The sequence below is a fragment of the Salvia hispanica genome, chromosome 3 (assembly GCF_029641045.1).
Source record: "Salvia hispanica isolate PSC_SH4W2 chromosome 3, Shi_PSC_v1, whole genome shotgun sequence".
NCBI lineage: Eukaryota > Viridiplantae > Streptophyta > Magnoliopsida > Lamiales > Lamiaceae > Salvia > Salvia hispanica.
The window spans coordinates 55,728,503-55,752,498 of NC_142694.1; the positions used below are offsets into that span (position 1 = coordinate 55,728,503).

Sequence of the window (23,996 nt, forward strand, 5' to 3'; positions counted from 1 at the left end):
CAAAGACACAGATGTTTGAAGTGAATGAACCACAGTATACAAAGATGACGTTTCAATTTAAGTCATTTGAGGAAATTAGTCAGATTGCCGATATAGGGACGAACCACTTTTTGGTAACTTCAGCATCTTTAATTTTGGCGTTAATTTTCATTCCTATTTCTCCCTCGCTGCTTACTTCTTCCTTTTACAGATATTATTGGTGTGATTGTCAATTGTGGCCAGATTGTGACACGCTCTACATCTAGACTCATTGAAATACAACTAACAGATCCATAATAGGAGTTGAATTATTGGTTAGTTTGCTCATTTGTTGAATGTATTTTAAACACCTCTTTCCTCAGGCATAACATCCTCTATTTCACATTGTGGGAAGATATCGTAGACTCCTATCTTGAACAAATAGAAAGAGTTAAAGGGTAGATGGTTTTTAATTATTTATTTATAGAATGTATTTACTTTACAGTATTGTTGCCCGGAATAACTTATAAATTTAAAATTTCAGGCGTTGTTCATGCGAGCATGCATTTTAGTGCATCTAAAGTATACATTAATGCAAATATTGATGAAATTTCCAAATTGAAGGAGAGATTTGTTTTTGCCCCTTACATTTGTACGTGCTTGTTGTTACATAAGATCATTATAAGATTTAAGCTCATTTGATTTTTTGATATCTTACCATGGGCGTTCTATCTTGATAGGATTACTGGCGACGACTCTTTTGGGTGTCATGAATCAACTGTTCCTTGTACATCTGATGAATTTGATGCTCTTGATGTTAAATCTCTAGAGGATGTGCTCCACCTAAAGGCATTTCCCCCTTTTTATTTGATGTTTTTTGTTTCTTTATTGCTAAGTTTTATTTAGCTCACGATTATTTATTGTGATGCATAAGATGGTTCTTACTGGCTATGTGGAAGAATTGAAAATGTCGAGTGTCACTATGGCCAATGGTTCTATATGACATGCAAACGGTGTGTCATAAAAGTTTCGAAGCTCGGCAATAGGTTCAACTGTATGGCCTGTGATGAGTTTGGTGCATTGTCGTTCCAAGGTTTAGCGCTACCCACTATTTGCCATCTGTTATGTTTGTTCACACATTTACCCATTCTACTTACATTCATTTTCAGGTATAGATTCGTTGCACACATTATTAATGGTATTAGTAGTGCTTAATTGCTACTGTGGAATCGAGAGTGTTTGTATATGTTGGGAAAACGAGTTGATGACTGTGAATATCGTTTAAAATAGATTTTTTTTTAAGAAATGAAAGCGTAAATTTGAACTAAAATAAATGATTGGGATATTGATCTCTTATATTATGGAACTTTCAACAAGTTGGGTTTTTCCCATGACCTATAAATTTTGGCAAATAATATCACAAACTTTTATCCGAGTTTGTTATTTCCCACGATAGAAAAAATTCTGGTTATATTAATGGATTGAAGAACAATTTTGGAGGGTGTGCTTAAAGAAAAACTATCCTCAATGATTGAAGAACTTGAAGCTCTCAAAGTTGAAGTTGAGAAATTATAAAAAAAAATCTGTATCATGATATTGTTTGTCCGAATTTTTTCGCTGATGTGAAATAACAAACTCAGGTAAAAGTTTGTGATATTATTTACCAAATTTTAAAATTCGTAAAAATAACCCAATTTTTTAAAAATTTCATGATATTAAAGACCAACGTTAATTTTATGCCTTCATTAACTTTTTTGTTCTACAAATAGTCTACTTAAATTATATACCAAAAAAGCATGCAAAATTGTGATCCGAATTACCTAAACTACCCTTCGTTTGAATGCGTATACAGTTTCCGCCACCTCTCTTCTGCACTGCACTCCATTTCAGTGACAAAACCAGCATCAACTTTCTATCTCTGCCGATTTTATCTTCTCTCTCTAAAATCCCTAAATTAGGGTTTCATTTAAAGAAATTTCCCTTCGCCAGCAGAGATTACACACAAATTCTTTTAATCCACCGGCTAAGAAAGCAAGACAGTGAAGAAAAACAGGTAAAATATCACATACTAAAATTACTCTGTTTATCTGTAAGCGTTGGTTTTTTTTTCTCTGATTGAATCCAAGCTTTGTTTCGAATTTATCTCCTTTTATTTCCTCTTCAATTCAACAACTGCCTGAGTTGCTGCAACGCTTTTGTTTCAATTAGTTGTGAAATGGAGTTTATGTTTATCATTTCTGAAATTTTCGGTATAAGTGATTATTCGTCATTTTTGGTAGCTCTATCCGGGACCTCATTATGCATCTGTTTCGCGACTATTCTAATTCGGCGGAGGTTGAGGCGGCAGCGAAGCCCTTCTGAATTGGGGGACTTGAGGCCTTCTGTTTGTGTGGATGGACAGACTGGAATTCACAGTCAGGAGAGGACGACTGTGCTTGTCGATGGTGGTGAGAATGGTGCGCAGGTGGGGCTATCGCAAATGGAGCAGCTGGTGCCGGATCTAAGACTGCATGCTCTCAGCTTCTTAGATTACTCAAGTGTCTGCCGTCTCTCCATGACGAATTCACTCCTGTATAGAGCTGCCAATGAGGAGATTTTGTGGAAAACAATCTATCTTAAGGTTTGGTTCTTTGGAAGATCACTCTTGGGGATTTTGGTAGGATATGTGTTTGTGTTAGGGTCGTATTTTTGTTAGATGGATTTTGCACTACTTTAGGGTTTAAGTCTTGAATCTCAAGCTCATTGAATCTAATAGTGGAAGATAAGTTACGTAGTTTGGGATCCTGTCAAACGATTTGACCTTGGCTAATTTCTGGTTTGTAGAGGAAAAGCAACATGTTTTGGTATATTGTTTAGTTTAATCGATAATCAACTTGTTCTTTTATAGGAGTAATAGTGGTAATTAACATGGTAGAAAGTGAGATGGTCAGCACTCAGTAGTGCCTGGTAAGTCTTGCGATATAGATTCCACATACCAGAATCTTTAATGATGAAAATGCTTTCCATATTCTTTTTCCGCTCATTTAATTTGTCATTTAGCAAACAAATTATTGTTTAGCAACTTCAGTTAGTGGAGCTGGAGCATCCTCATGGTTTGGGATTAGCTTGTGTAAGTCAGACAGATGTATGCAATGGAACTGTTATGAATGCTTGCGTTTTTTTCTATATCCAGTTGGTTTGCATTGTCGTTTTATATAGATGATTTTATTTTCTTATTGTAATTTGGATTTTTCAGCTAAAGATTCGACAATATGGTGGCTGTATGAATACTATTAATTGTTTGGATAGTTCTTTTCTTTGAAATTTTGACTATATACTGGCATACCAATTCTGACGTTTTATCGTTGAATCTTTGACACGTTTTCTTATTTAAAGATATGGTTGCTAATTGGTGTTTTATGTCTTTAAGATATCCATAGTTTCTTATTTCTATTTCACTACTTGCATGAGTCATTATTATGTAACTAAATGTGCTAAATAAAAAAGAAATTATACTTTAGATAATTGCTTCTTTAAATACACTTGTAACAGTTGATGCAGCCTCACAATCAGTACTATTACTGTCGGTTTGGTTTAACGATTGAGATTCAATTTTTTCGATTGGCCATAAGATTTAGTCCCTCAAAATGTTACCTTAACTTGAAAGTGTTGAAAAAAAACTGCGCAATAATATGCTTGCTCTATTTCATACTATATGTTAGAGTTGTGTTGGTTCATTAACTAAAGCAAAATAATATCTTTGTTTCTTCTGGTAGCTAGTAACTGAACTGTTAAGTTTCTCTTAATGACTATTCTTTTGTAATTTAAGTAGTAAAAAGTAGTTCTTCCCCCTATGCATCACCATTCAACCCCCTTTCCTTCCGACAAGTGAGACTGTGAGAGACGGAGGGGGATAGAAAGGTAAAACTAAAATTTGAATACAAGAACCAAAAGAAAAATGCCTTCTATTCCTGAATCATGTTAAGGGAAGCATGGTATTTGTCCTATAACATCACTTCTTTGACCTATATTAGGGTGACTTAATAAATTACAGTTACATCGTCAGATTTGTGACCTACTGGGCTTATTTGAGATTGTTAACTAAGACATTTGTGCTATAGGGTAAACACTTTAGAATGCTTCACCAATACTTGCACCCAAACAGTAAACATTTTGTATAATTCACCCATACTTGCACACAAATGGAAAATTTTAGCATGCTTCACCAATTCTTGCACACAAACTCATAACCACAAGGGATGCTATTGATTATTGACTGTATTTTTCCTGTTAGTACTGTCTTGGTATGAATCTAGGTCTTGGCATGAATCTCATGATTAGCATTCTCAAATAATTCTTTCATGGGCTATTAATTGTGTGTTTCTTGCTCTCTGAAATTATATTTATATCCTGTGTGAATGCTTAAAGTTAGTGTATAGTAATCCAGTCATTATTTTAAACTGTCAATATACTGATCTGTTGGCCCTTTGCCCCATCCTCTAGGATTTCTCGTTGGAGCAAGCTAATGTTACGCCAGCCAATGGATGGAAAGCTTATTATGCAGCTACTTTAGCTATTGTTAACATCAACGCTGAGTTTTTTAGGATAGTTAAAGAAAGGTCACATACTGCTATGTCCCAGTTTTGGCTCAATGCAGGTTATGTCAAATGCTTCCTTGCTACTGGCGAGTCTTTTACTGGGTATGTATGTGTCTTTTAGCTGTGCATTAATTCCGTTTCTTTTGAGTTGCTTTAATGTTTTGTCGTTGTGGGTCCATGTGTTAGAACAATAATGCTAATATGTTCCTTGACCTGGCGTTTTAGTTACAATCAAGTCATGGAGAGCTGGCGTGCGACATTTAACCAGGAGAATGCTAATTATTTCCAGATACGAGATGTAAGGACTCATGTCCTAACAGATATGGCTTGGGTTACCGTGAAAGCTTATTCCAACATGGAGAGAGCATACAATGTGACCAACATTTATGAACTCTGTGACGGTAGGTGGTATATGGTGCACCATCATAGCTTAGCAGCTCTCATCCACGGAGGAGCAGATCAACAATTTTTGTAGAGATAAGGAAACGCCCTTGCCAAGGATTTTCAAGGAAAGGGTAAAGTGTTTACATTCTTTGTTTGAGATTACATAAAACTTCAAAAATTTCTTGGGTGATTCTAGTTTTTCTTTTAACAAATGATTCATTACCTCAAGTTTTGCATATGTGGCATTGTGGCAAGATGTGTGTATTTAGGTTTTTTGATTTCACAAGTATCTCTTCTCAAAATATATGCACAGCACAATGCATGCACATATGGAGTTTCCTACCCCCTCCCCCTGTCAAGATTCTCTTGCCTACAATTGGTGTGACTTTCCATCCATGATGTGTTTGGAATCTTTAGAAAATTGATTTACATTTCTTTTATAAAATCGCCGTTCTATTTTTCCAAACTTTCCAAACACAGAATGAAAGATGGATTAGACTACTATGTTGAATCTCGCGTGACTGACATGCGACTGGAATGCGCTATGACTTAATGAATCTGGAAATGTGGCCTTAAGCTATGTTGTTATTTTTGGCAATTTATTCTGGAGGATTTTATCTGGGGAAATTGATGTTTTGGGTAGTGGATTACTATATTCTATAGGAAACGTGGTACACATCGCGTATTAACATGTACATTTTGAATGTAAATGATGTGAATTTTGTTTTGGGAACTATTGGTACTCCCTCCGTCCCACTCATGATGGCCACATTCTTGAGTGGCACGAGATTTTAGGAAGTGTTGTTAGGTAGAATAAAATAGATATGAAAAAAGTAGTTGAATATTTTAATGAGGAGAGATGAGGGATAGGGTTATTTTCAAAATAGGAAAGTGATCATCTTGATTGGGACAAACAAAAAATGAAAGGTGGTCATCTTGAATTGGACGGAGAGAGTATCTTTTTTTCCTTTTCTTTATCCTGAAAGGCTTTACCAATTTTTCGTGTATTGTAACAAGTGAGGGAGAGATATAACTGTGATGGATTTACTGTAAATTTGTTTTGTTATAGCTACTGAACTAACACCAGCATGATTATTAGTGATCGACTGATTAGACAGATTAGAGCACTCCCAATGCACTCGGCGTTAAATCCGGCGTTTTATCGCCGATTATCGCCGAAAATTCGCCGGCAATGGGGAGGAATCGGCGATAATCCCGAATTAACGCCGAATCCCGAAAATTCGCCGGATTATCGCCGGATTATCGCCGACCACTGTGGGCGATAATCCGGCGATAAAAATAGTTTTTTTTTTTTTTTTTTATTTCCCCCCCTATAAATTTAAAATTTAATAATTAATTTAAAATAATTTCCCCCCTATTTTTTTTTTAATTTTCGTCGTTGTAATTTTTTACTCGTGTTTAATACAACGAACTTTATTACTATTATTTGTCTTGTCTTATAAATTAGCTAGCTTTATTATATACAAAAATAAAACAATTAAATTAGTAATGATGTAAAAATGAAATGTTGAGTTAGGGAGAAATAAGGGAGAAACCATTGGAGCAGTTGGCTAAAAGTTGGCTAAAAACTGGGGATAAATTTTGGTGCTGATGTGGTGCTGATGTGGCAGGAGTTAGGGAGAAATAAGGGAGTTTTTAGGGAGAGCATTGGGAGTGCTCTTATTGTATCGTGCAGTTTGTTGTTCTACTCTTGTTCCTATTTGAACAATGCTCTAATGAAGTGTTTTCAGTTTGATTAGTATGATTTCATTCACCATATTCTTGTTGTGATGTTCTTATTTTGGGGGAAAAACGATTTTTTCTTTTAGTGAACATTAATTTTAAAAAATTGTCCACCCATATGTTGTCCGTTAAAGTCAACTACATAATTTTAGATATGACATTGTTGAACTTTCGGCGTATAAATTAAGATACATGACCTATATTTTTAGGAAAAATTTAATGTGTTATAATAACTAGAAGCTTTTAAGATAAAATCTCATTCTCTAATACAAAAGGTATTATACCTTAATTCAATTTTGAAGGGATATATAGTACTTATCTCTTTTTTTTGGGATTCCCCAAAATTTCCAGCTTAGAAATTTTATAAGATAATCATCCATAAAGATTAAATATGTTATATGTATCATCTTTAAGTAGATTATCTACCATCTAAGGTATGTATGTATATATATAGGTTGACTGTCTCAATGGTTTATACATGGTTGCATTTTTTTAGGAAAAAAGTAAAATTTGTTATTTTCATCAATCGATAGTACTCCCTTTTAAGACAAAATCCTGCACATACATTGCACATGTGAATATACTTGTTCTTTTATGTAGTCTCTTTCATCTTATTGATATGAGAATAATTAGGTACAAATATTATGTGAAAACATAGAGTGATGGAAATGGTAGAAATTGTGTTGTAAAATTAATGATCGATGGCAAAGGATAGGTTTCATTTTAGTGAATAGTGATGAAAATGGGTTTGTATGGTAAATAAGGAAAAGAGTGTGGATTATTAGTGATTTTTTGGTTCTAAATGTTGGTATTGCTAGTAGTATGATTTTGTATTTGCTATATATATAATTCACTTTTGCAGATATGAGGAAGAAAAATGAAATTATTTGGCTGGTGGTTGTTTACATGAAGGATGTCCTTGCATTTACATAGGTGTACGAATGGGTATTTTTGTACACAACTTTTGTGTGAAATTATATTTTCTAAGGCTAACGTAGAAGTTAAAACTAGAACTCCCTCCGTCCCAGAGAAGTTGGCACATTTTCCTTTTTAGTTTGTCCCACAAAAGATGTCACATTTCTCTTTTTGGAAAAAGTTCTCACATGAATATAAAAATTATATTTTCTCTCTCTATTTAACACACAAAACAAAACCTCCTAAAATCTCGTGCCATTTTCAAAGTATGTCAACTTCTCTGGGACGGAGGGAGTATTAATTAGAAAAAAATCTTGACCATGAGTTTAAGTTTGAGTATCTACATTGGATGTGACATGTTTATCAAGTCTTTTTTCTATTGCATGTGACATATTTTAAGTTTTTTTAAAACCAATAACCAATTCACCCTAAACCGTTTACGTGAATTATGTTTGATTACACTTATTTCTTTTCTTCTCAAACTGGGATTTATTTAAAGCTGAGTTTTTTTAATCACATCCTTGAGAACATATCAGTAAATTTTGGGCCCCATCTCTTAGACAAGTTTTATTTGCTTTGCTTTTGCTTTATCTAAATTCAAGTTTTTTTTTTTAGGCTTTTGCTTGTTCTAAATCCAAGTTTTTTTTTTTTTTTGCTTGTTCCGAATTCAAGTTTAATACTCCTTAATTGTTTCTTAGCATAAGAATCCTTTCAAAACTCATGTTTTTCAAATAGTGTTTAAATACAAATTGCAGTAACTGTGATAATGATATTAGTACTAACCATTAGTACCTACCTATAATTGCATTGTTTACTTGTAGTATTATTTATTAGTGCTAATAATGAATCAATGGATTAAACTTCTGATCTTTTAAATGGATGAGAAATGTCTTTACCATGTGCACTGTGATTCATTGTTCACTATTTCATAGTAGTTGAGACTTCATATCATCACAATTTTCATGTGTTTCTATATAAACAATCTTTTAAGGTAATACATACTACAACACTCAAAAAAAAAAAAATTTAATCATTTTGTTCATAATAAATAGTATGTTTTTTTTTATCCATTTACAAAATTTAGTCTCCCTCCATTTATCATAACTTTATCTCCCTAATAAAATGAGTCAAATTCTCTATTAATAATATTTAAATTATTCTTTATTTTTATCTCTATCTCTTTTATATTCTTTCAGTTTTGCATTAAAACTGATATTAGGGAGTAGTATCAATTTTGTTAAATAATAGAAAATTTAAAAACAAGTCTATAAATAAAAAATTCTCCGGCTACAAAAACAAATTATCCAATTTATATTAATTTTCAAATAAGCTCTACCGGATAAACGTGTATAGAGAGGAATTAAAATTAGTGGTTGAGAGAGAGAAAGAGAGATGGCTGCCACCGCCGTGACCGGCAGCTGCAACACCACCTTCTTCCCTTCCTCTCTCCCAAAACCTCCGCGACAATTTCTCCATTCTTATAAAATCACCGCACCTCAACACCTGACGCTGACTAGTACTTCAATCACCCGACTTTCTGTTTCACCGCCTGAAACCAGCGCCGTTGAAGCAGAACAAAGTGACGATGGCGTCTCTTCCTCCTCTGCCTCTCTCGCGTATATGCCTCTCTCTCATCGTATTTCAACATTTTCTCACTTGTTGTTTAATCCTTGATAGTAATTGCATAAATTTTAGAGGCAATTGCTACTAATTATATGAGCTTTCGCCCAATTTTGATTTTGCATAATAAACTAAAAATTTACATATTTGGAGACATGATTTTAGTTCTCTCACGAAACCTAATTGAGTGAAATTTTATCCTGTTTGTGTAATTCAATGGAGTGCCACGCAGATTTAATTGTTTGGATTGATGTGATCATAAACAACTCTAGTCATCTAGAACTAGTATGATGTAATTAATGGTGTTAGTTTAGCATCAATGTGAGTGAATTTGGTGATGATTCTTGACCTTTTCCTGGCCATAATTGAATGATCAAGAAAATGTTGGTGATATCATAACTCAAGATAGGTGAATTAGTATGAGTTGAAATAAAAATCTTGCACTGATACTTGAGGTACATTGGTGAAGGGGGTGTAATGCCTGTGGAAGGGAAGAGATTGAGAAGGGTTGTAACGGTGAAGGAAGGATTCAAGGTGGGATTGCCACTGTCCCGGGCTTCGGCTGGTGGCCAATAAAAGCTTACCGGCCTTGCCCTGCATACCTGCAGTCCGGAGGGAGGTACAGAAGAACAGGCCAAAGCATGGACGAAGTTGTCTCTGGAGGTGGTGGTGGTCGTGCCAAACCTGCATCAAGGTAATAACATCACAACTGCTTTTTTACATTTGGTTTCATATACAATCAAAGCTTTACATACATAATTCATAATCTTGAAACTATGCCTTTGCTCATCAGTTCAGCATTTTGTTTGTGATGTGAAGTGCATAGCATTCTTCTTCACTTTGTCGCTAACTATAGTTGCTGAATTTTTTTTGATTTTCAGCAAGAAAAAGGAATGATCTGAGTAAGTCAGGAGATAACTAAATGTTCAAGAATGCTTCAATGATGTTAGGCAAGTTTAATTTCTAGCACAAGAAGAATATCATCTAGTTTTTCTTGCATCAACAAAGCCATGTCCTTATTCTGTTTCTTTCTTTTTGTTGGTAAATGCAACATTAAATTCAAGGACCGTGCCACACTGGACTCGAGCCAGAGATCTTTGTACACCATATGTGAAAATTTTTGTTTACATTCATATATATCTGGGAAACATTCTATTACAAGGTGGTTTGGGAGAAAACAACACAGGATTTGATTTCTCCGACCACATAACTTTAGCAAATAAATCTTCTGTTGGAGCAAGAAGAGCTATTTCTTCTACTCGGAGTTGAATTTGCAGCAATCCTCATTTGCTGAATCAATGCCTCTGTATTCACCTCTTCCGATAAAATCTTTTCCAAATCTTTGGGGTTGATCACTAGCTTCACTTTCCAAACGCCATTCCCTGACCTCGGCTGCACCTCCACCGTCTTCCTCCTTGCCCCCGCCTCCATTCTTACTGCTCCCTCTTCAGCATCTGAGACTGCCTTCAAAGAGCAGTTTCCCATGATGTAAGATATATATTGGTATGTGTGAATGGTGGTTATTTCTTGCTCTTCTTTCTGTGACTGTGTGTACTGTGAAAGTGAGGGGATTTGGGGGTATTTATGAGACAAATTAGTAGGTGGATTAAGATAATGAAAGGGTCACGGATTTAATTTGGGGTAGAAAAGGCATCTTTTTTTCTTTTCTTTTTTTGAAAAATAAACTAGAATTTTGAGGGAGCGTTAAAGAATGGCAAATGGGAGTGATCCCATGTTTGAAAAGTTGGTATTTCTGTACAACGACATTTTGAGCCCAATCAAGTCTAGGTGGTGTGAATGTGGAGTTTTTAGATCCCCTTTTCTTGCATTTATTTTAATAATATTCGTATTATTCTCTTTTGGTTCTCAATTTCTTGTCATTATTCAAATTGATAAATTTTGAGCCGTAATTGATGATTTTGTAGTTTCTTGGTTTTTATGATTTTTTTTTATTGAAAGATTACTTATCGCTTTAATCGGATAGTTTGTTAACAAACTTTTCGAGTGTGAAATTGATTATTGTAAGAAATATAGTTTGGATGTGCATGTATTTAAAGAGATAAAATGGCTCTAAATACAGTTTTTGACAAATTGGACAATGTTGAGGAATAAGATTTCCTTTTTAATTAATTAATGACGCTAATCCACCACGGTCCAAATCTTCAACAATTTATCACATGCGGCCCTTCTAATTTGTCTTTTTCTAATTATTTGCAATTTTTAGAGAATATTTTGTCCTCTCTAAACACAAATATATATGAAAATCTTATCCAAGAGAGCTACGGCCCGTGATGAGAATTGAGAGCAATAAGAGTTAAAACTTAAAACTACCATGTTTGTACACTAGATTACAAGAACGTTGATGAGACTTGTATTAAACCTCCATTGTTTACGAAGAGTATTAATAACAATGTTGCCGGAAGTTTTGAAGACTAAGAATTATACTCCCTTCGTCCTACTCCCACAGCAGGAGCCCTATTTCGTTTGGGCACGAATTTTAAAGAAAAGTAGGTTGAATAAGTTAGTGGAATATGAATGTCACTAATATATACTCCCTCCGTCCAAGACAAAATAGAGCACATTTGTCTTTTTGTTTGTCCACGAAAAATATAGCACATTTAAAAAAAGAAAGTTTTCAACTACTTCACTTTTTTTCCCTTCTATCTTACTAATAATATGGATACCACATTCCACTAACACTACTTCTCTCTTACTTTTTTCTCTTCTATCTTATTTTACCAATTCCACATTAAAACGTGTGTCATTCACAATGTGCCATATTTTACGTGGACGGAGGGAGTATTAGTTTTATATTAAATATGAGTCAAATATGTTGGTGGAATGTGAGGCCTACTTACAATCTATGGTAAAAGTGAAATATAACTCTTATAGTGGGACGAAGGAAGTATTCCTTCCGTCCGCTATTAGGAATCTCATTTCTTGGGGCACGGATTTTAAGAAATACTAATAAGAAAAGTGAGTGGAAAAAAGTTAGTGGAAAAAAATTAGTGGAATATGGGTCTCATTTGTATATATAGTTTTAAATGAAATATGAGTGGAATGAGTTGGTGGAATGTGTGATCATATTAAACTAAGATGTTGTATATGGGCTTATTATTAGGCCCAAATTATGCCTATTTATTGAAGAGGGATAAAAAATCAGTGGCAATCAGGGTACAACGGGGTTCGTATGCTTTACGCCTTTACCACTCAGCTATGGTATGGACCCTCACGTTTAGGGTTAAAATGTAACTACAAAGAAAATTATAGTTATTTGCTTATAAAAAAAATTACTAGTACTAAACTTCACATATGGAAGTCTTATGTTTTCTCAAATCTATCCAAAGATAAGATTTATTGAAGCAAAAATACTACAGTGTCTATCTATAAAGTTTTAAAAATTTATCTCCCGTTATCTTTTATCATTCACGAACCTCTTTATGTGCCAATTTCATGCAATGCATGGAATATTCTCCTCCAACTCTCAAGTCTCGTGGAATTCGTAACATGATATCAGTACATTGTGCAATTCTAGAGGAAATTACATTCTGGTCAGAAACGAACTTCAAATTAGATATACAACTTATATTGAAATTAAAGTTATGATTTTGAAGGAATAAAAGGACTACAAATGTGGTTAAATGGCTTTGTATTAAACGAATAATTTCTACATAGCTCACCCAAAAAAACTCATAGGCCCAAAGTGATGGCCCAATCAATTATGAAAGTCAGCTCTACGGTTTAAAAATGCACTTTATATAACTCCGCACCCTCTATTCTTCTAATATTATCGCACAATCTCGCTTTCAGTTTCAATTTTCAACTGGTATTATACAATGATTCAATACCTTTGATTGTTTCTCTTCATTTTTCCATTGCTTTTTTTTTTTTTTTTTTTTTTTTTTTTTATTCATTTGTCGTTATATAAATCTTTGACATTGAGTTTGTCTTTGTATCATATTATTATGTAGTATTTCCGAAAAAATTTTAAAATATTTATTTTCTATGTGTTGGCCTCTTGTGACGATTAAAACTTAAATTTCGTTCTTCTGAGAATTGTTTCATCATGCGGAAAAGATTTATGGAGACCTGAACTGAAAGCCTTTCTATTTTAAATTATGCTTTCCTATTAAATTCAACGTTTGAGTCACTTAAATTTTGTTTTATACATGTGATTCTAAAGATGTATGTTTCGAATTTAAAGGGGTTTGATTGTTCATTTTGTTCTCACTTCTCAGTGATGATGAACCATAGATGACGAGTGTGATATCCATTCTTAAAAGCATTGATGACAATTCAAGCCATTTGTCTGAGAGCTTCAATCTTACCCCATTTACATATCAAACTATTTCAACAATTTTTTTTAATTCTGAATAATATTTTCTCCTTTGCTACGTATTTTTATTTGAACTCAACAAAAAAGAAGTATTTTTCTTTTCTGATTTGATACAGTATAATCTTCAGCCTATCTACATAACACGGCACTCAATGATTCTGTTGTTTTGCACAACATAAACCGAACTCTAGTTGATTTCAATTTTTTCTTTTTCTTTGATATGTTTCATCGATGTAGTCATTGTTGCTGCCCAAAACCCTCTTACACTCACACAATTTAATTGCTGCGCATAAATGTAATTGATCAATTAAATAACGTATCAACTCACCCACCCCACTAATCACCGCAACCCGTTCCTCTATCTTCAACCAGGGTTGTACACAAATTTTTATTGACAAGGTTATATATTACAAAAATTCAACAATATTACACAAATACTAGTATATTATTAACAATCTTTTATTTATACTCGACACCTCCATAATGCCAATTTTGTATCATTGAAAGAAGGCTAATTTCTAGGAGATATGCGTGCGCGTAGTGGATTTTTCATAACGACAGTACTTTCCTGCTTCTCTGTGAGATCCACCTCATCATCCGCTTCCCACTTGAAACTTCGAATCAAATTTGCAACCAAGTACTCCAAATGTAACATCGCCATCCAAAATCCCGGGCAAACCCTCCGCCCGGCCCCGAACGGCATCATTTTTATCTCTCTACTTCCGGTCACGTCAAACCCTTCCCCCGCGCACGCCTCCACGAACCTCTCCGGCCTGAACTCCATCGGCTCCTCCCACACCTCCGGATCCCAATTCATGTCCGCCACCATGAAATTCACGTACGCGTCCTTGGGGATTCGGTAACCCTCCAGATCCACCTCCTCCTTCACCTCGTGCGCCAATACAAAGTGAGCCGGCGGATGCCGCCGCAGCGCCTCCAGCACCACCGCCTTCAGATACGGCAGCTTCTGCAGATCCTCCTCCTCCACCACGTCGCCTTCCAGTTCCACCACGCCGATGATCTCCTGGTACACTTTCTCCTGAATTTCTCGGTGCTTTACTAAATTCGCCATGATCCACTGCAGCGCCGTCGATGTGGTGTCGGTGCCGGCGGAGAGGAATTCGCTGCATAAGCTCACGATTTCTTCTTCGCGAAGCTTCCTCTTCTCCTCCGGTAGGATCAGATCCGCGAGTGTGTCCACGTACGCTACCAATTCGTTCGAATTCCTCATATTCTTCGATTCAATTCGACCTCTGATGAGCGGAATCATGATTCTATCCTGTTCGCCGCGGATTTCAATCAGCTCCTTCCACCGCTTCCGGAATATGATCCGCCCTAGCCGAGGCCAGAAATTGAGAACGGCGAATCTCTGGAAATTCAACAGATATTTTCGCTGGATGGCTTCGATCTCCTTGATTTGACTCTCCTGCAGTTTATCCCCAAAACAGAGCAGCACGAGTAAACAGAACATAGCGTACTGGAAGTGATCAATCAACCTCACCGGCGCAGCGGAGGAACCGCGGATGCGATCCATGAGGAGAGACAGCACCCACCGCCGCGACGCGGAGTAGCCTCTGACGCGGGAGGGGTGGAGGATCTCCTGCGTCAGGTTGCGCCGGAGGAGGCGCCACGTCGGGCCGTAGGAGGAGGCGCTGATCGTCTTCCGCGGCGCGTTGAGGTGGGTGAGGGTCGCCGTGGCCCCGGGGCGGTCGGCGAAAACGGCGCCGTTCTGGACGAGGGCGCGGTGAGCGATGGAGTGGCCGCTGACGAAGATGAAGACGCGGCGAGCGATGTGGATGGTGATGATGGGGCCGTAGTCGGGTTTAAGGAGGCGGAGGACGTGCTCGAGGTCGGAGATCGACTTGCGCAGCCATATGAGGTTGCCGATGAGCGGGAGCGCCGGCGGACCCGGCGGCAGGCGGTTTCTGCGCGGAGAGGAGAGGGAGATTAGGGCTTGGAGTAGGGCGGCGATGCAGAGGGAGACGATGATGATGAACCACGCCTCCATTTTTGAGCTTCGACCTTTGCTCTTTGTGTGATACGCCTAAGATAGTAGTACTCCATACTAGAGTGAGGTCATTGTGTTATGAATATTTTATCCTAAAACAGGAAGACGTCAACGTATCGGGATAGCGCCATTTTTGTATTAAAAAATGAGTAATCACCTGGATTAAGATTAGAGCATTTACGTCAATGCTTCCAATGCTCTTGCCAATAGCATGGATGTATGCTCGGACACACTTTTATTCATTTTTAATTCTTTGCTATGAGATCACAACATCTACATCCATGCTATTCTATAAGAGCATGCTCTTTTGCAATTAAAGGATCTCAAGCACCATTCTATTATTCAATTTAAATACTTCAAATACTAAAAATATTTTCACAATATTAAAATATTCAAAATACCTAAAATAATATTGCTACAAATTACTATAAAATTAAAAATTACATAATCGATGAATCTTGTTGCTTCCTAATTGAAAACACAAGAACATGCTTATATATATAGGCTACAAACTTTGGGAATTGCAACCATAAACATGTCTATCTTAAGTAAAAATTGATATTTGATGAGAAAGATTGACTGATTTCACTATTATTTGATGTAAAAAGAGTCAAATAAATTTTTTAAAATATGGTCGAAAAGCGGCTATATTTTTTGAAATCCGATTTTTTTTTTGAATTATTTTTAATTTAAAAAAAATAAATTTAACGGAATAATAACATGCGTAATCGCGCATGGGGTGATTGGGCATCACCGGCCAATGGAATGCTGCCACGTTGCCCTGCTCTTCGCCACGATGGAGCTTTCGGCAAGAGCACGTCCCTGCCAACGGCAAGAGCGCAGCGGCGAGCACGGACGTGCTCTTGCTGACGACAAGAGCTGTCAGCAAGAGCACAGCTCTTCGCAAGAGCATCGTTGGAGATGCTCTTATACCATAACAGGTGAAGTTGTTCCAACATAGATTTATTTTATACTGTAATAAAAAAGTTTAATAGTATAAAAATAAAATTAAGAAATAAAATAATTAGGATATGTGGAACAATATACAGGTATCCAATAAAATTACTGAAATCTCTAGTCTCTTCCGTTAGTATATTAAAATACATATTTTATTGTTGTTGAATTAAAATGTATCCACACACTATACACACCCATAGAGTACACACACATGTAGACAATGCACACACACTAGACACATAGCGCGTCACACACATACTAAACTACACAAACATAACACACAACACACATCCACTGATGGAGGATGGTATGTCCGTCTACAACTATGGAGATGCCTCTGCCGTCGACACAGGAAGCTCCGATGCAGACGTTGACGGCGTATGCCGGGGCTAATTATGGAGGATTTGCCCTGCCACCTAGGATTCTGGGGTGTCGCTGCTGTTATTGCATTATCTCAACCTCTTCCACCTCCATCGCAACCGACTTCATTCATGGAGTTTATAATTTTTCACAGAAAATTACTCCCTTTGTTCCCTCATAGTTGAGTCTTTTTAATAATTTTGAGAAGTTCCCTCATAGTTAAGTCATTTCCATCGATAGTAACTTCTTACTCTCTCTTACTTTACTCCCTCTTACTTTATTTTCTTTACTTTATTCACTTTTTATTTTATTCTCTCTTACCTTTTTTCTCTTTCTTATTTTATTTATCTATTTATTTAACACATTTAACATTCTTTTCTTAAACTCCGTGCCGAAAAGTTATGCCTCAACTATGAGAGTACGAAGGGAGTTGTATATCTAATTTATGTTTAAAAGATACTCCCCCGTCCCATAATAGATGGTGTACTTGGGGAATGGTATGAGATTTTAGAAGATGTTTTGTGTGTTAGGTAGAGAGAGGAAATAGTACATTATGAATGAGAGTTTTCTCCAAAGACAGGTGGCATCTTCTATAGGACAAACTGAAAAGGAAAGCGTGACATCTATTGTGGGACGGAGGAAATATTTAATAAAATTACCGAAATTTTTAGTGTTATAATAGTTAGTATGTTGAAATACCCATTTTACTGTTAAATTATAAAGTATCCACAAAGATTTAAATATATTATTTATTTAGTTAACATACCATATTGCTTACACTATAATTAATGTAGATTACCCTTAATTCTAGTCATTTACGGTTGTGAAGTATAGATAAAATAGAAATAATTTACCACTACTATAAATAATTCACCTTAATACACCTACTATGCATACATTACTCACATAGAGTGCACACGCATACAATTATGGAGATCCATCCGCCGTTGTTCCATATGACGCCGACACTGGAATTTCCGACGCAGAATTTGATGGTGCTCATGACAGGACTAATTATAGTGGATTTTTCGGCAATTACAGCCACCTTGGATTTTGCGCTTTGCCGCTGTGATTGCATAATCTCAACCGTTTACGTCTTCATCGCCACGGCCAACTTTACTCCATAGAGTTTACAATTTGTCATAGAAAAGTATGTCTAATTTTTTTGTAGAGTAGTATTAATAAAGTTATTAAAATCTTCTGGTCCCTACGGTTTGTATATTAAAATGCCTATTTATTGTTGTTGAATTATATAATAGGTTTATGTTAAAATGATAACCCCTGTTAAAGTGACACCGTGACACCACTTATATAGCAATATTATAAACGCTACACAACAATCTATAGATTGCTGTATAGCGTATTGGATATTGCTGACCAAGAAAAATTGTTGTATAGTGTACAATATATTGGTGGCCGTCTTTTTTAGATTTTTTTTTGCCACGTGGCAGCTTATTATTCGTCCACGTGTACAAATGATTGGCTAGGAATGGTGGTATGGTGTTATTTTAAGATGTGGTGGCACCCTAACACTCCCCTTATATAATATCCACAAATATTTATAGTATATATATATATTAGCTACTCCCTCCATCCCACATAATTTTACACATTTTGAGCCGACACGAGTTTTAAGAAATGTAATGGAAAGTGAGTTGAAATAGTTGGTGGGATGTGGGTCCTACTTTTAAAGTATTAGTTTTATAATAAAATATGAGTAGGAATGAGTTAGTGGAATATGAGGTCCACTACCAAAAATGGTAAAAGTGATATGGGTAAAATTATGTGGGACGACCTAAAACGGAATACTGGGTAAAATTATGTGGGATGGAGGGAGTATTTATTTGCTTAGTGTATCTTATTGCCTTTATTTTATGTAAGTTATCCTTAATTCTAGTTCTTTGTGGTCGTGAAGTATAAAACTCTAGTCCCTACAGTGTATATAGGTGGCGTTCGGTTGTCATGACTAATAATCATGAGACTATCCATCTAGGATTAAGTTGTGGGATTATTTTAGTTGGAGGGGGGAGGCTATGACTAATTATCATAAGACTATCCATCTAGGATTAAGTTGAGGAGGTTAATCTTATGAACCAAACATGATACATATTTAATCATGAGATTTAGTCTTGCCAACCGAACGCCCCCGTGGTGTATTGTTTATGTGCAATGTGCATTGTGTGCGTGCGTGAGCAGTGCTTGTGTTTAGTGAATGTGTGCATTGTGTGTATTAATATTATACATAATACATTGTTATTTTATGCATAACTAAAATTTTACTACACCACTTCTCTTGCTTTTGTAATTTATTATTTACTAATATTTTTTAGATATTTTATACTCTATGCATACACAAAAAATTGTCTCATATATGGATCCGCTAAGATATGAAAGACATGACAACCATGTACCATTTCTAGCCAACCACAAAAGTCTAGAAATATTACTTTGGGCTGGCCTCTTTAAGTATTTAGCCTAGAGCCTATTTCAGGGCCATCCCTGTTGATCTGTTCCTACCATTAATTAGCTGTATCTATGTTAAGTCTATGTGATTTAGAATAATGGTTACGCAAAGCAGTTATTACACAACTGATCAACTACAAGTTATGATCACCATTCACTTTTCTCTTCTCCTTATAAATTAAAGAAGAAAAACAATATCATCAGCAAGTGTAACAATGTCGAGCATTGCATGTGCAGTTTCTTTAACTTTTTTTTCCAACAGGAGCAGCAAAGATTCAAGAAACTTTCATCGGCATAACAGCATTAGATCCTCGGGTGATCATCAAATGTTTTCAACTACACATTCTATTTTTTCTTGCTACACCATTTCTTCACTATGTTATTATTTACTTAGGTATATACTATGTTGATTGATCTAAGTTATGACATGTTTGAGCAGGAAGACATGAGAAGATCAAATCAATGGCATCTCAAACTCCAACAGTTTCTTCTCCAAAGAGAGAAACAGATCCGAAGAAAAGGATAGTGATAACTGGAATGGGGCTTGTTTCTGTTTTTGGAAGTGACATTGGTGTTTACTACAACAAATTGCTTGCTGGAGAGAGCGCCATTTCTCTCATCGACAGATTTGATACGTCAGATTTCACTGTTAAGATTGCGGGCCAGATACGCGGCTTCTCTTCGGAGGGATACATCAACGGGAAGGATGATCGCCGTCTCGATGATTGCTGGAGATATAGTTTGGTTGCCGGAAAAAGGGCACTTGATGATGCTGCTCTTGGGGAACAAGTTGTTGACACTGTGAGAATTTGCATCTTCTTAAACTCACAAAATTGAAATTTTGATATGCATAGACAAAGATAAATACATCAAAATATTTCTTTGTCCTTCGAGCTAGGTGCCTACAAATCAGTGCAAGGAAGGTTGGTCGTAATCAATTATGCGAAAAATATGATCAGTTTACAAAGAAGAAAATTTTACATTGTCATAACACTTCTACGTATTTAAAATCGGTTGTCACACCATGCAAATTTCGCCGGAAATAAGACAGATGGGATAATTGCAAAACTTTCTATCTTTCGTGATTTAATTTCAGATTTTGAAAGTTGTGGAACATATCAAAACTTGATCATTATTTGCCAATTTATCTCTTTATATTTTGATCTTACTAGCTAGTAGTAGTACTTTTTATCTTTGTAATAGAAAAATACTCCCTCATTTCCGCAAAGTTTGTCACATTTTGATCCGATACAGATTTTCATAAATATAAGGGAATATGGATTGAAAAAGTTAGTAGAAAGTGAATCATTAAATTTTAAATTTGGCTAACTTTATGGAACATACAAGAATGAAAATATATGACAAAACTTTTTGTGAAAAGTTAAAGAATATTGAGTGTTACGTTGCAGATGGACAAGACGAGAATGGGAGTGTTGGTGGGATCAGGGATGGGAAACCAGACAGCTTTCACTAATGGAGTTGAAGCCTTACTCCAAAAGGGGAATAAGAAAATAAGTCCATTTTTCACTCCATATTCTTTATCTAACATGGGCTCTGCCTTGTTGGCTATGGACACCGGTTTGACGGGGCCCACCTACTCCATCGCAGCCGCCTGCGCCACTGCAAACTACTGCATCCACGCCGCCGCAAACCACATCAGACGAGGCGACGCAGACGTCATGGTGGCCGGTGGGACCGATGCTGCAGTCGTGCCACTCGGACTCGGAGGTTGCATATCCTGCAGAGCCTTGTCCCACAGAAACCACGACCCACACAAGGCGTCGCGGCCGTGGGACCTACACCGCGACGGATTTGTCATGGGAGAAGGTGCTGGTGTTTTGGTATGTCACTCACCTAATTAATACAAGTGGCATGTTTTTTCACTTTTTCTTAATCGACGTGTCAAAAAAATTAGATCACTTATACTAGGACAGACGGAGTAATTAATTATTACAATATCTTACTATAACTTATGAAAGCTCAGGTCATGGAGAGCATGGAGCACGCGATGAAAAGAGGGGTTAGGGTTTACGCGGAGTATTTGGGAGGCGCGGCTACCTGTGATGCTCATCACTTGACGAATCCACGCCCTGATGGGCTTTTCGTCGCGTCTTGCATAAGCAAGGCTTTGAAAGATGCCGGAGTGTCTGCTGAAGAGGTTTTTGTTGTGATAGTAAATAAAATTGATTAGTCTAGCAAACCTAAAATTATATTAACTATGAATAAATAAAACCTAAAATATAACTTGCTTAACCTCCAAGTCTTATATTCTATAACTGCATTAAAATCGAACACCCTTAGAGGGATATTTTGTTTTCTATTGATTTCCTATTTTTTTTTACTATTTTGCTTAAAATGAATAAGATTTTAAAATTTGCAATACTTGACAGGTTAATTATATAAATGCTCATGCAACATCAACTCCAGCTGGAGATCTTGCTGAGGTTAGAGCCATCAATAGAGTATTCAAAAACACCCCTAACTTGAAGATGAATGCCACCAAGGTCAAATTAATTACTATTGTATTTAAGTTCCAACAATAAGGCTAATAATAAATCAATTTTGTGATGAATTTCAATAATTTGTTAACATCAGTCAATGATCGGACATGGACTTGGAGCTGCTGGTGGGCTGGAAGCAATAGCGACTATTAAAGCAATTAACACTGGCTGGTTACATCCCACACTTAACCAAGATGTAATTAAGCTATTTTCTGCATTAACTAGGATTAAATAATTATGTTAGAGTGCGACTATTTCCTAATCCTAAGTATAAATATATGTGTAGGAGTTGGAGGCTGAAGTCACCATTGACACTGTCCCATATGTGAAGAAGCAACATAAAGTAAACGTTGGTATGAAATTTTCAACTATTTTGAATCAAAATGTAGTTAATTATATATAAAGTAGTATGATGTATATTGATTAAGATTGCGTTACTCTATTGCAGCTATATCCAACTCATTTGGATTTGGAGGCCACAATTCAGTTGTTGTCTTCGCACCATTCAACTCTTAAAATGTCGTCACATTTTTAATTGGTGTATGAACTTTCGAACGTATTGAAAAGTTGAATTTCCATTCACAAATAGTATAGTTTTATGTTTGGAAGTATTATACGATACTTCCTTTTTTTTGAGAGATTAATAGTAGATTATTCCATTTCCATTGGATACTAATTAACAACTATGGATCGCAAATTCATAAAGAATACTCCCGTTTCGTCATAGTTGAATCATTTTACCATTTCGGGAAGTTTCTTCATAGTTGAGTCATTTTCATATTTGGTAACTTTTTTCTCTTTCTTAATTTACTCTTTCTTACTTTATTCTCTCTACTTTATTCACTTTATACTTTATTCTCTCTACCTTTTCCACTCTCTTACTTTTTAATTTATTTATTTAACACACCCAACATTTATTTCTAAAACTCCATGCCCAAAAATTCCGCCTCAACTATGGCGAAACGGGGGGAGTAGTAAACCCTCTGTCCCATAAAAATATTAACCCTTTATAGTCCGTCCCACAAGAATATGCAGGTTTGAATTTTGGAAATTCTCTTCTCTATGATGAGGTGTGACCATTTTCCACTAACAATACTTTACTACTTTTTGTTTCTACTTCTTTTTTACTTTACCAATTATGCATTAAAACTTTGTGTTCAACCCAAAAGACATTATTAGAGCATCAACAGTGGGACGGAAAAGACATTATAAGAGCATCAACAGTGGGACAGATGTCTCGACGGACATCCCGACGGACTTCCCAAAAACACCTCATGTCATGTCATAAGGACCTCACACTGCACTGTCACATCATAAGGACACCCCCTGCACAATGGCGGACATCCTCAATGACATCCCGACTGACATCCACAATAATAAAAATTCACAAATTCACCAAATTAAAATTTCGACACGAATACGGGGAAAATGCAACTATTTTATTTTTTTAAAAAAACATACATATTTAAATTAAGAGTAAAGGCCAAAATTGGTCCTAATATATGGTCATTTTATCTTTTTGGTCTTAAACTTTATCGTTTGAATTTTTTGGTTCTGCACATATGGAAATTTGATCATTTTGGTCCTCCGTCAATAGTTCCGTTAAAAATTAACAGTCAACAGGTTTAATCCCGATTTTGACCAAATTAAATTCTTAATTCTGATTTTTAAGTCACTAATTAAAACAAACGCCAAAAAACAGGCTGCAATCTCCCTCTGCCCTTTTTCACTTTTTCAGCCACATCTTCGCCTCTTTCTCTTCTCTATAAATTATCACCCAAAATTCCACACTCTCACAGCACACAATCATCCCTAGAAGAATGAGCAGACGCCATTGCTCAGAGCTAAAATCCCAGTCAATATTATGAATTTCCCCTTTCAGTCCGGCGTTTCCGCTGGCTATTCGAAAGAATTATCCCTAAACCTTAGAACTTTTCTCGATTCCGGCCCCTCTACCAAATATTCCTACCGCCCAAATGATTCGCAAAAACCTTTCAGCTTCGTTTTCAAAGGCATTTCGGCTCGCCCAGTAAAAGCCCTCTGGTGATGAGCGCGAGTTGAATTTAGTTGGGAATCAAAACCCTAGATTCTTCATCCACTTCAAGCCCGATTTGGGTGATTTCTCGCTGAAGAAGTCACACTCATCGGCCTCCGTGAAGAATCTGGGCGAGAAA

At 36.1% G+C, this 23,996-nt stretch overlaps 3 protein-coding genes, 2 non-coding genes and 1 pseudogene across 6 annotated transcripts; 5 read left to right on the forward strand and 1 right to left on the reverse strand.

The window, feature by feature from the left end:
• Positions 1 to 1,857: 1,857 nt before the first annotated feature.
• Positions 1,858 to 6,047, forward strand: LOC125212916 (F-box protein SKIP8-like). Its single transcript, XM_048113214.2, has 4 exons — positions 1,858 to 2,011; positions 2,238 to 2,578; positions 4,441 to 4,637; positions 4,761 to 6,047. Exons 2-4 carry the CDS (start codon positions 2,438 to 2,440, stop codon positions 5,008 to 5,010), a joined length of 588 nt encoding a protein of 195 aa, XP_047969171.1. The 5' UTR covers positions 1,858 to 2,011; positions 2,238 to 2,437; the 3' UTR covers positions 5,011 to 6,047.
• A 2,847-nt stretch (positions 6,048 to 8,894) lies between these two features.
• LOC125216354 (uncharacterized) lies at positions 8,895 to 11,012 on the forward strand. 2 transcript variants are annotated; one of them, XM_089067078.1, is made up of 3 exons: positions 8,895 to 9,193; positions 9,667 to 9,891; positions 10,435 to 11,012. In XM_089067078.1, the coding sequence occupies exons 1-3, from the start codon at positions 8,970 to 8,972 to the stop codon at positions 10,547 to 10,549; spliced, it is 564 nt and encodes a 187-aa protein (XP_088923204.1). In that variant the 5' UTR covers positions 8,895 to 8,969; the 3' UTR covers positions 10,550 to 11,012. The 2 variants fall into 2 exon arrangements, with proteins under 2 accessions (XP_088923204.1, XP_047974001.1); XM_048118044.2 differs by lacking the exon at positions 10,435 to 11,012 and adding an exon at positions 10,079 to 10,358 and having other exon boundaries at positions 8,900 to 9,193.
• Positions 11,013 to 13,210: 2,198 nt separating this feature from the next.
• Positions 13,211 to 13,300, forward strand: LOC125217192 (small nucleolar RNA Z159/U59). Its single transcript, XR_007175612.1, has one exon. It is a non-coding gene; the product is annotated as a small nucleolar RNA Z159/U59 (small nucleolar RNA).
• A 129-nt stretch (positions 13,301 to 13,429) lies between these two features.
• On the forward strand, positions 13,430 to 13,515 carry LOC125217275 (small nucleolar RNA SNOR75). Its single transcript, XR_007175690.1, has one exon. It is a non-coding gene; the product is annotated as a small nucleolar RNA SNOR75 (small nucleolar RNA).
• A 392-nt stretch (positions 13,516 to 13,907) lies between these two features.
• On the reverse strand, positions 13,908 to 15,628 carry LOC125211720 (cytochrome P450 89A2 pseudogene; annotated as a pseudogene).
• A 3,900-nt stretch (positions 15,629 to 19,528) lies between these two features.
• LOC125215739 (3-oxoacyl-[acyl-carrier-protein] synthase I, chloroplastic-like) lies at positions 19,529 to 22,521 on the forward strand. The gene is made up of 8 exons (XM_048117268.2): positions 19,529 to 19,636; positions 19,761 to 20,122; positions 20,731 to 21,162; positions 21,306 to 21,479; positions 21,712 to 21,825; positions 21,917 to 22,018; positions 22,109 to 22,175; positions 22,271 to 22,521. Exons 1-8 carry the CDS (start codon positions 19,537 to 19,539, stop codon positions 22,336 to 22,338), a joined length of 1,419 nt encoding a protein of 472 aa, XP_047973225.2. The 5' UTR covers positions 19,529 to 19,536; the 3' UTR covers positions 22,339 to 22,521.
• The last annotated feature ends 1,475 nt before the right edge of the window (positions 22,522 to 23,996 follow it).

Coding starts and splice junctions, on each gene's coding strand:
- LOC125212916 (XM_048113214.2), top strand. CDS start 2,438: ATGGAGCAGCTGGTGCCGGATCTAAGACTGCATGCTCTCAGCTTCTTA. Junction 2,579..4,440: donor GGAAAACAATCTATCTTAAG/GTTTGGTTCTTT, acceptor CCCATCCTCTAG/GATTTCTCGTTGGAGCAAGC. Junction 4,638..4,760: donor ACTGGCGAGTCTTTTACTGG/GTATGTATGTGT, acceptor CTGGCGTTTTAG/TTACAATCAAGTCATGGAGA.
- LOC125216354 (XM_089067078.1), top strand. CDS start 8,970: ATGGCTGCCACCGCCGTGACCGGCAGCTGCAACACCACCTTCTTCCCT. Junction 9,194..9,666: donor TCCTCCTCTGCCTCTCTCGC/GTATATGCCTCT, acceptor ACATTGGTGAAG/GGGGTGTAATGCCTGTGGAA. Junction 9,892..10,434: donor CGTGCCAAACCTGCATCAAG/GTAATAACATCA, acceptor CTTCTGTTGGAG/CAAGAAGAGCTATTTCTTCT.
- LOC125215739 (XM_048117268.2), top strand. CDS start 19,537: ATGTCGAGCATTGCATGTGCAGTTTCTTTAACTTTTTTTTCCAACAGG. Junction 20,123..20,730: donor GGGAACAAGTTGTTGACACT/GTGAGAATTTGC, acceptor GTTACGTTGCAG/ATGGACAAGACGAGAATGGG. Junction 22,019..22,108: donor ATCCCACACTTAACCAAGAT/GTAATTAAGCTA, acceptor ATATATGTGTAG/GAGTTGGAGGCTGAAGTCAC.